Raw genomic sequence first — 10,855 nt, 5'->3', positions numbered from 1 at the left:
GAAGTGAAATTGCTCTTTTCAAAGCAAAGTAGATGCCATGAATGAGTTCCTAGGAACCCTTGGAAGCCCACCCACATGTGAAAATCACTGCTCTAAAAGAAAAACTGGCATCAGTTCCCCCAAAAAGACAGAATAGGGGAAAGGAGATTTTTTTTTTTTTTTTTTTTGAGTCAGAGTCTTGTTCTGTTGCCTGGGCTAGAGTACAGTGGCATCATCATAGCTCACAGCAACCTCAAACTCCTGGGCTCAAGTGATTCTCTTACCTCAGGCTCCCAAGTAGCTAGTACTACAGGTATGCGCCACCATGCCCAATTAATTTATTGTTTTGTTTTGTTTCTTGTAGAGATGAGAGTCTCACTATGTTGCTCAGGCTGGTCTCAAACTCCTGGCCCCAAGCGATCCTCCCACCTCAGCCTTTCAAAGTGCTAGGATTACAGGCATAAGCCACCACACCTGGCCTCCCTAGTCTTTCAAAAAAGAAAAGCCATTTTTTAATCTGCTCTGAGTTTGTGATATTACTCATAGAAAGAAGAGGGGAGAGGGATGGTGAGATATAAGAATGTAGTTGGTATTGAAGACCTAGAGGGAGAGAGTGTGTGTTAGAGAGTTGTGAGTAATGTCTTTGTACTTGTATTTTAAATTTCAGGGAACACTGCTACTGCCTTCCCCTTCCCAGTGGGAATCCTGCAAACTTTAGAGGCAGTAATGTTAGGCTTAGAGATCGCTCAGAATCTGTTTGCTGGGGCCCCTGCTGTAGTGGAAGCCCAGAGATCTACCATCTGCTTCTGGATGTCTGTTGTGCGGCTGCACTAGACTGGGCTTTCTACTCGCCCTGAGACAGCTTAAGTAACAACTCTTTTCCTTGCTTTTGCACCAGCAGAAACAAGAGAAGACCTCTGACCGATCATCAATGCTGGAGATGGAGAAACGGGTATGAGCATATCTCTCTTCCCCCTGTTTCATCTGTTCTTTCTGACTTTCTCTAACTTTGTTGTTCGTGCCAATGGAAAAAGTTCATCTTGAGAAGGCAGGAGTTCTGCCACATTCCATTCCCAGCTCGATGATAAATTCTTTTCGTCTGACTCTGGGCAGTAATTTGATTGCTAGTCCTCTTGGCTTCCTCAGATGGTCAGTACTTTCCACATATTCCAGTCTCAGGGTGGGAAGGGTCCTTGGAAGGTCATCTTACACGCTGTTCCGCTTGTAGGCGGAACTGTGCCCATGCCCACACCCATAATATATTTCGGTTTACTGTAAATCATCACTCACCCACATTCAGGGGCAAGGTCTCCTTACCCTTCCCATTACCTTGAACAGAAAGGAGGCTTTCATTCTGTGAAATGTAAATATAGTAAAAAAAATAAATAAATAAATAAATAACAAAAGTGAAAAAAAAAGAAAGGAGGCTTTTAGCAGGACCCTCTGCCATTGGTTTCGGTCTTATGACTTGAAACATGAGCCAACACAGATTTTTACTCTTTTGCCTGTGGAGAAGATTTCTGGTTCAATTGCTGACCTCTTCCCAACTGCATTCAGAATATTATCCTGGGATTTTACATTCTTAGATTGGGAAAATTCAATTAGATTTACTGATGAACCCTAACTTTGATTTGACTCTAGGGATATATGTTCCCATCTCTCCTGTTGTTGTCCATTTGGAAGGCAACTAGGTTTTATTATGTTTTATTCCTTTGGCCTGTAACCAAACCCCCTTGGTATTTCAGTGATATCTACCTCCTTACCATCTGCTCCCCATCATTAGAGCAGAAGCTCTCTGGGAATTTAGGAGGGACATTACTGAAGATAATGATGCCTTTTCGATAATAGAGAGCAAGGGCTCTAGACACTTACTGTCATTTGAAATTCCATGAAATCTTAAACTTGCACAAAATAACTCCAAGTACCCTGGTTCTTTGTGTATTAGCAAGTTACTTCTCCATATATCTTCTAATTTTCTGATAGGAAATTTAGGTAATGTGATTTTTATCAGTGAAGTAGCTCCATCCCCAAGCATGGGTCAGATATTGCCCAAATCTCCAAGTAATGTTTGCCCGAGTCAGTAGGCAAACCCTTCGACCATGAAGCTGCTGATCACACAGCAGTTAGGAGGCAGCATTTTCACTCCCCTCTAAATTCGCTAGATATTCAACAGTCTCGTTGTTCTTAAACAGGAGAGGCGAGCCCTGGAGCGGAAAATGTCAGAAATGGAGGAAGAGATGAAGGTAGGAAGAGATTTTCTTTCTCTCTGTGAGCTTGTTCTGTGAATGCCTGCCAAGACTGGACATTTGAGCCTTTCCCCTCCAAATTTCACCACAAACACAACAACCTCAAGAAGCGTGGTGTGTGCAGAAGAGGTGAGCACCTCTCCTCAGCCTTCTCCGGCTCTCTCAGTGCACACAGTGTCCACCTCAAAGGCCTTCTGGGAACATGTGCCGTCTTTGGTTTAAGAGGAGATCTCAGCAGGGTGCAGACAAACCTCAGTTGAACTCTTAAGATTTTTTAAACAATATCTTCCCCCTCCAGAGGCTGGATGGGGAGGCAAGAACAAGTTTTCCGGCTCTGCGGAGCCTCCCAGTAGAAGCCTAAGCCTGGCCAGAGGCTTTCCTCCCTGCTGCTCCTCCCCAGCCCAGCCCAGCCCTGAGCTGGGAGGAACTCAGATTAAGTCATTCTGCAGTAGAATAAAAGTTTATTCACATTTTGTGTCCTACCCCATTTCGTTTCCCCTGAAGTGTTCAGGAATGCTTGGCACTCTTCCTCCAGAGTAAGATACACTTCACAGCTGACTGCTCTCCTCCCTCCCCCACCATGACCTGCAGTGACCATCACCTCCATTAGCCACTTTGATGGACAGCTGCCACCCTGAGCAGTTTGGAGTGCTAAGAGCCGGCAGTCTATCCACAGGAGACAGTTGCTGCTGTGGAAGGGGGGGCATCTAGAGCTGATCAGGGTAGCCACCTGGTGTGCTTTGGGGGCATCTGTCATTTAGCACTTGCTCAGCTTTTTCTTCTTTTCTCAAGGATCTTATTTTACTGAACATATGATGCCAAGCATTCATCTGGTGAAACATAGGTTTCTTTAGCTGGGAAACAGAAGCCTGGGACAGTGTTAGGCAGATCCGCAAGTGTCTTTCTATGAGCAAGCAACCCTAATATGTACTTGAAGCACTTTGGGAGAGATGTTTATTATTCCATTGGCCTAAAAAGGTTGGTTATTTACTGGGGGGGGGGGGGACTTTTTTAAGACCTGACAAGGTCATAGTGCACACAAGATGCAGTGCTCATAATCCTGTTACTCTTTATAATTCCAGAATGAAGGAGAAATGCCAAGCCCTGCCCCTGCATTCCCTACTCACCCTCTGAAGGCTGTAACTGATAATATTCACATAGAATTCCAAGCAATGCCCGCTTATATCTCAAACACGTTAAATCTTCCAAGTTGATTCAAAGCAGCAAGAAGTAGAAATAAGTAGTTGATTCTCCTGACATGATGGAACAGTATGCCCAAACAGCGTTAAACTTCTCCATCTTCTGGTTTTCCCAGTCCCATCCCACTTAACCACACAGAAACATTCTCTTCCACTTAGAGCAGTGTGTTAGTGGAGCTAAACAGTTCTTTTTTTCTATTTTAAGAGACGGGGACTCACTATGTGGCCCAGGCTGGATTCAGACTGCTGAGCTTAAGCAATCCTCCCACCTGAGCCTCCTGAGTAGCTGAGACCATAGGTGTGTGCAGTGGCACCCAGATGAGCCAAACAGTTCTTGATGAATGAATGTCCACAGCTCCTGGTTGCCTAGGGGCCTCTCCATTTTTGAAAGCCCCTGAGTTATTCCATCTGTATTCTGTTGTTAGGCAGCTGTCAGTTTTGCTTATTAAGAAACGGCTCTTCTGAGAATGTAAATGAGACCAAAGCTGATACCTTCCAATAAGTACCCACGAGCCCAAAGCCAGCCTATATCCACCAGTCATAGAACGCTGTGTCACATGCAGGCCCACACACAAAGACCCAGAAAGTGTCCAAATTGGAGAAATTGAGGTCCTTCTTTATTTCTATTCCAATTCTAAATTGGTGAGCACGAAGCCCCTTCAGTGGTTCTAGTTGTACTCAGTCCTATGGATTGAGACAGGCCTACATATCCTCTCTCTCTCCTTATCCTATTAGGCTGTGACTTCCTAAGCTAGGTTATGAGTTCTTTTCTTTCCTCAATAGAGATTTTAAAACATGAAAGTGTCTGCTCTTCCCATCCATAAGCTATTTGCCAAAAACTCTAAAATCAATTGTCTCAATTATCAAGTGGAGCTAAATCATGACTCTTTAGCCCCCAAATCAATAGATAAGCTGATCTGAGATTGATTTTTTTTTTCTTTTTCTTTTATTTTTTGAAACGGGGGTCTCACTCTGTCGCCCAGGCTGGAGTGCAGTGGCATCATCATAGTTCAGTGCAAACTCAAACGATCCTCCTGCCTCAGCCTCCCAAAGTGCTGGGATTATAGGCATAAGCCACCATACCCAGCCTGATTTGATTTTTTTTTAGTTCAAAAATCCACTGATTCAGTCAATTGCCACTATTATCCATTATCAATTACAAAGCCAAACATAGAAGAAACACCTGTAAGGTCTGAAGCCCCTAAACACCATTTTAAATGAGAGCCTAATACCAGGTTTGCAAATCATGCAGCACCCCCTAGAGGACTAAGGGTGGGGAGCACCAAAGCCTCCCTAGTCACACCGGTTTGTTTCTGTTTGTACCTTCTTTGAAGGCAAAAACCAAATACACAGATATGAATATTATAAAATTGGTGTGACTGGCCCTAAAGGAATCCAGTAAAATGCATATTTAGAGCTCAAGTAGTTCATCCAAACTATAGCGTATGGGGACCAACATCTAAAGTGATTAATGGCCAAAATTTCTGTGTACTAGGTAGCCAGCCAACAGTACAGATAACCATCTTGTGGAACCTGGGAGCCAGCAAAGCTTGGGGCCAGTTGGTCTCCATGTTTTTTATATATTCAGTTTATACAGAGGCCCCAAACCTCGTTGGAGCAATCAGTAGGGACCAGTTTGGGGGATTGCTCAAGGACAGAGAATGACTTCATTCCTATTTTTCTGACTCTACAAAGTACGAAGGCCAGGTAAAACGGGGGAACTAGGCGATGGGCTAACCCAGATGTACGTGTGGCTCTGTGGTTGTGAGGTGGGTTGTGCCTTTCTGGCCTTTGCTTGGAAAGGTAAGTACTTATGAATTCTCCCCAGGAGAAACTCTACTCACACCCTGGATTTTGGAATAGGATTATATGCCACTTTCTGACAGGTGTGCATGTCAGTGTGAGCTGTTCCAAGCCTGCACTTGGTCTTGGGAAGTGCCCACATCAGACCTGATTACTGCATCTCCATTCAGCATCAGCCTCCTTGCCAGACCTCCTCCCTTCCTTTCCCAGGTCCTTGCATGAGAGGGGCCCAACAGCCAATCCCCTTTTAGATTGCTCCTGGTATTTTTATTTTACTTTGGAAATGTCACTTGCCAACCCTGCCCCTTAGTCCTGCCCTGTTCCCTGCTCTCCTGTCCTCTCCTTGCCATGCCTTGTTTTCAGTACTGCTTCCTATAGAACATTCCACCAGATTGTTTCCTGCCTCTCTCCCTTGTGCTGATAATGTCCAAATTCTTCCACCTGATCTGCTTGTACTCACACGTTAGACTGAGTCACTTTCATAGTTCACATCTTTAATATCATTCCCTAGGAGGCAAGGACCACTTCTTACAATGACAATTATTGTGCTGAAATCTTTGGTCCAATGTCAACATCAAAGAAGGATGAGAGCCAGGGACTTTCCGTTGGTTCTTAAATTTGGTCCCTGCCCATCTCTTCAAACTTTTCCATATGCTGCACCGTGCTCTCCCTCTTCTGTCCGCGCCATGGCCACAATGCTTACGGTGGGCAAAGAGGATTGCCCAGTTCACACCCTCCAGTGGCTACGTGGAACTGTTTGGCTGCCCTGCCTTTTTCCCAAGGTGGTTATTCTCTGTCTTTGGGAAAAGAGAGATTCAGCAGTTTGTCTCTGCTTGTTTTTCTTTTTCACTGTTTTTTTTTTTTTTTCTCTTCATGCTACCTTCCATTTTCTTGCTGCTTCATCCCAAACAACTACAACTCCACTAATCTTTCATTTCTATCCTTCTCATCATGTGGGTATGAGAGACTTTTGTCTGATACCCGGCCACCTTTCAGTAGTCATTATAACCCTCAGGAGTGTCCATCTTCATCTCTGAAACCCCATTCCCATAACAAAATCATTTCCCTCCTCCCAAAGAGCCGATGACCTCAATTTCAGGAGTAATGCAGATGACTACTTAGGAAGGGCAAGTACAGAGTAATCAGGCCTGTGATATAATTCCATTTATTTAAGTCCCTTATGGGATATGGGATATTAGGAAGAATATCTATGGGATGGTTATTCTGTTCAAGTTGCAACACTGACAAATAGTGAGGGCTGGACTAGCATGTTAGTCCAGCCAAATTCCATTATTTATGAACATTTATGGTTTCTCCAGTTTTTGTGCACAGCTGTAATTTCCAGAGTATGAGTCTGTTCATGAACACCTTTAAGCAGCTGCCAGGCTCTGCATGACCTGGGACAAAGAGAGCACCATTAGATGTGACTTTAGCGATGCATATAATCATATATAGTTGGTCAGAGGCAGGTTAGCAGTTCTTAGATCCTGGAGCAAGCTCTCTGGACTGCAGGGAACTAGCAGGGTTAATGAAGCTTCCCACAAAGCAGGTTAGAGGACCATTATTTTGGTATGTGTCACTGCAGCCTTCTAAACAGTACATGTCCTGTACCAAAAAAAAAAAAAAAAAAAAAAGCTTAACTAACAGACCTCTCTTTTATTTTCCATGCTTTATTTTTAAAAATAAAAAATAAATGAGGTACAAGAAGAACCCAGAAGGAAGAAAGTTGGGGCAAGGGACCAAGTATAGGGAGAAGATAAGAGGAAGAGAGAGAGAAAAGGGCAGCAGCTGGATTTAGGAATACATAGAGTCCTGAACTCCAGTCCCAGTGATGAACAATGGTCCCTGCGGCTGTGGCTCAACCATGTTAATTTGGTTCAGAAGGCTCCAAACCACATGGTGGGCTGTCATTCTCAAAAGCAATCCACATGTGCTTTTTGAGAGCCTGGTGGTTATATGCATATGGCTGACCTTCAGCATATTTCTACCTTAGCCAAGAATGTCAGACAAGCTCTCCCCTCCTTAATGCTTTTCTCTATCATCCCTCCCTCCTCACCACACCCCCATTTGCTCTAATGACTCCTGCCTTTCTCATTTCCTTTCTTGCATGCAAACTAAAAACAAAACCAGAAAGTCACGTGATTTCTTTGTTCCACTTTTTTCTCCTCTGGTCTGTCTTGTCTCTCTCTGTCTTGTCTGTCTGTCCCCTTCATGTCTCACTCTCTACAGAACCTCCACCAGCTAAAACAGATTCAAACCTTGAAGCAGATGAACGAGCAACTACAGGCTGAGAACAGGGCCCTCACCCGAGTGGTGGCCAGACTCTCGGAGTCCATCGAGTCCTCGGATACCCAGGAGCTCTAGTTCTTGCCCCTCCTCTCCACCTCACTTCCCTCCTCTACTACTCCAGGCAGGTTCAGTCGTCTTGTTGGTCCCAGAAGCTCTGGGCTCATCCCCTCCATCAGAGCCTCCGTGTACAGGTTCCTGTAAAGTTTGGTCATCTGCAAATGGAAGGAACCGGGACTGAGACCATAGAATGGGACATAACAGCTTAGGTCAAGGGAGACAGTGGGGACACCTTGCCTGGGCTGGGGGTTATTTGGTAAGGTCACCACATACCTTCTCTTCCCTGGAGACTGAATATGGATTTGCTTACTCAGCTACGCATAGGTGTGCACATGTACGTGCACATGTGTATGCTCATTTCATTGGTGGGGTCATTGCCAAATGGAGATAGAGCTTTCTTCGTCAACAGCAATCTTAGTGCAGCCTGCTCCCCTGGAGCAATTGAGGTTGGTCCTGGACTCCCAGTGGTTTCTGGGCCTGGGATAGGGGCTCTCAACACTGGCTGCACATTAGAAACACCTGGGAGCTTTTAACATACACCAGTGCCTGGGCCCATCTGCAGAGAATCAGGGGTCTGGGTTGAGACCCAGGTATCAGTATTTTTTCAAAGGTCTCCAGCTGATTCTCTTGTGCAGCCATGGTTGAGAACCACAGCCCTTTGGATGCCAGACAGAACTAAACCCTCACAGCTGAAAGCACTGCTGGATGGAGAGGGCTGGAGCTACTCTGGCTGAGCTCCGCAACCAGCGAAAACATTCTCTATCCAACCACTGGAGCAGAATGTGATACGCATTCTTTGCCTCCTTCTGCAATAGTCTTTGCTTTCTTCTCTTGCCTTGGTAGGCATTCTTCTAATCCCTGTTACAAATCTCAGGCCCCTCGGGATGAGCCTCTCCCTGCCCCAGGAGTGGACTGTAAGGCAGAACACAGCCTGTGTAGATGAGACTCACACAGCCAGGTCCTTCCTAACTGGGCCAGTTTTGCAAGGGAGATGCCAGGCAGTGGAGCAGAGAGCAGAGGTTTGTTTTCAGCTTAGAACCAAAATATGTGTTTGGCAAACTGGAGCCTTTCCCTGGCTGTGGATCTGAAAGACAAGCTTACAGACAACTTGTTTTTCCATCCCAAGATGGTGTGATTGGGTCTCTGAAATTAGTTTTTAATTTGTAGCAACAATCTAATTAGCCCTGACCGGGGCCTGTTCTTTTTTCTGTCTATTTGCTTTTGTCTTCAGGGTCAGTAGCTGGCAACTAATATCCACTATAACTGAAGCACCCAAATTACTATAAGGGATGAGCTAATATCCTGCTATCACAGGCAGAAAGAAAATTGAAAGGGAAGTTCTATGGCCTGGCAGCAAACACCCGCTGTTTGTTAGATCCAAACTCCATGTTTTAAAGTTAGCCTCAAGATTCCTGGAAAATTTGACTTTGGGTGAACTAGGGGCCTCCAAAAGATGTTTTGGGTTTTTTTAGTTTCCTTTGTTGCAAGATAGTACAGGAGATGGGACAAAACTAGATCTCATGCTCTCAGTATTTAATAACCATGATAGCAGTTATCATTTATTAAGCCCTGTGCTGAATGCTTCATATGGTTTTTCTCATTTATTCCCCAAAATAATCATTGTACACATGAAAAAAAAAAAAAAAACTGAATCGCAGATTAAGCAACTTGCCCAAGATCACTCAGAGAGTAAGTGGTTGAACCAAAATCCAAACCCGATATGTCAGGTTCCAGAGCCCAGGCTTTAGGCCACTATAATGCTGTCTGCATGGTTGGCACTGTCTGCACACTTGGCACAGAGTTTCAACTGTTTGCTAAGAATGCAGCCTAAACAATGTAAGAATCTATTGAGCAACTACAGTGTGCCCCAGCATTGCCGCTGAGGGAGGACAAGCAGCATTCTGCTTTCTCAGCATTCTGACTTCTCTCGAAGGCTTTCTTCCAGAGAGCTGTTCACCTACCGAAAGATTTTGCTGCTGTGAAGACAGCCATTGCCTGGTACATGACTTTCTATTGCAGGGGTCAGCAAACTGTGACCCTCCAGTACGGCCCATGAGCCATACAAACAGTCAAAAAAATATATCAAATGAAGAATAATATTTTATGACACAAGAAAATTATATGGAATTCACATTCCCAGTGTCCAAAAATAAAGTTTTATTGGAACTGAACCATGTTCATTTGTTTGCTATCACCATGTCTATGGGTGCTTTAGTGCTATAGCAGCAGAGTTGAGCAGTTGCTGCAGAGACTGTACGACCTGCAAACACTGAGGTATTTGCAGTCTGGCCCTTTACAGGAAAAGCTTGCTGACCCTGCCTAGAAGAAGGATGAGTTAACTAAACCAAACAGGCAGTGTGATCAAGAGATTTTTCCCACTTTTTTTAAATTAATAGTCCCCTGCAGAAATCATCTTATCTCAGCATGAAGAGCAAGGCAACAAAATATAAAGAGGGGACTCACTTCCCATGTCGTTGGAAGCAAGGCAGCTCAGGCATGACTTATTCTGAGTCCCTCTAACCCTACAGCTAGCCTTGCCCTTGGTCTCTGGAGCTTCAGGACCCCCATAACCTCTACCTCTTTAACACATTCCTCATCAAAGCCTGTAAGAAGTAATATTTGAGAACATGTGTACTTAATTTTGTTTGTCCGAGGCATCAAACTGAGTTAAGCTGGAAATTTAGAAATTAAGAAGCTGAGGTCCAGAGAGTTAAAATGATAAAGCTTTGTTAAACCTCATACTTATATTGTACTTTCACATGTGTTCTTATTTAATTATTCTTTAACCTCAAGTGAATATCAGATAACACTGTTCACTTACCCCTCTCATTTAAGAGTGAAGTTTATGAGGCTTTTCCCCCCTTGATTTCTACATTCCACTTATTGGACTTCTTGACACTCCCTTAAGATGTCAATTATAGCATGTTGCAGCTGTGAAATTGCCTTGTCCAATTTTTTTTTCAAGGATTTGAGTTCTTAATGTGGAAATAAATCACCGAAGCTCCATGAGTTGTTTGTACATTAAAAAAAAAAAGGCAGCTCAGTTCTGATTTGATGAGCTGCTAAGCAGTGCAGTGTAACCCATTGCCATATATAGCTTCTTCCCGCCTATGGAATCCTGTCAAGGAAATACAGCTCTCAGTCCCATGGATACCCGGGCTGCAGGCCCCAGGAAGAGGCACTAAAGAGCAGATGGGAAAGTGGAAACATGAGGCCACTCTGGGCTTATTTTTTCCAAAAACATTATTGAAATGAGTTTCTGAGCACTCAGTTCCCGTAGGC

General features: G+C 44.3%; 1 protein-coding gene across 8 annotated transcripts in view; it reads left to right on the top strand.

Moving 5' to 3' along the window:
• Positions 1 to 10,855, top strand: part of PPP1R12B (protein phosphatase 1 regulatory subunit 12B) — a 177,129-nt gene that overhangs the window by 156,645 nt on the left and 9,629 nt on the right. For 4 of the 8 annotated variants that reach the window (XR_012914485.1, XM_012744329.3, XM_012744326.3 and 1 more), the window contains 2 exons: positions 878 to 931; positions 2,172 to 2,222. Coding sequence is in view for 7 of the 8 variants with exons in the window: in XM_012744329.3 (XP_012599783.1) it covers positions 878 to 931; positions 2,172 to 2,222 (105 nt within the window). In the remaining variant the exon portion in view is untranslated. Of the gene's footprint in view, positions 1 to 877; positions 932 to 2,171; positions 2,223 to 7,456; positions 7,638 to 10,855 lie in introns of all 8 variants that reach the window. The other 4 variants (XM_012744328.3, XM_012744324.3, XM_012744334.2 and 1 more) reach the window with 2 other exon arrangements.

Source organism: Microcebus murinus, chromosome 23 (assembly GCF_040939455.1).
Source record: "Microcebus murinus isolate Inina chromosome 23, M.murinus_Inina_mat1.0, whole genome shotgun sequence".
NCBI lineage: Eukaryota > Metazoa > Chordata > Mammalia > Primates > Cheirogaleidae > Microcebus > Microcebus murinus.
Note: the sequence above shows the minus strand (reverse complement) of the source record. Positions and strands in the feature narration are given on the sequence as shown.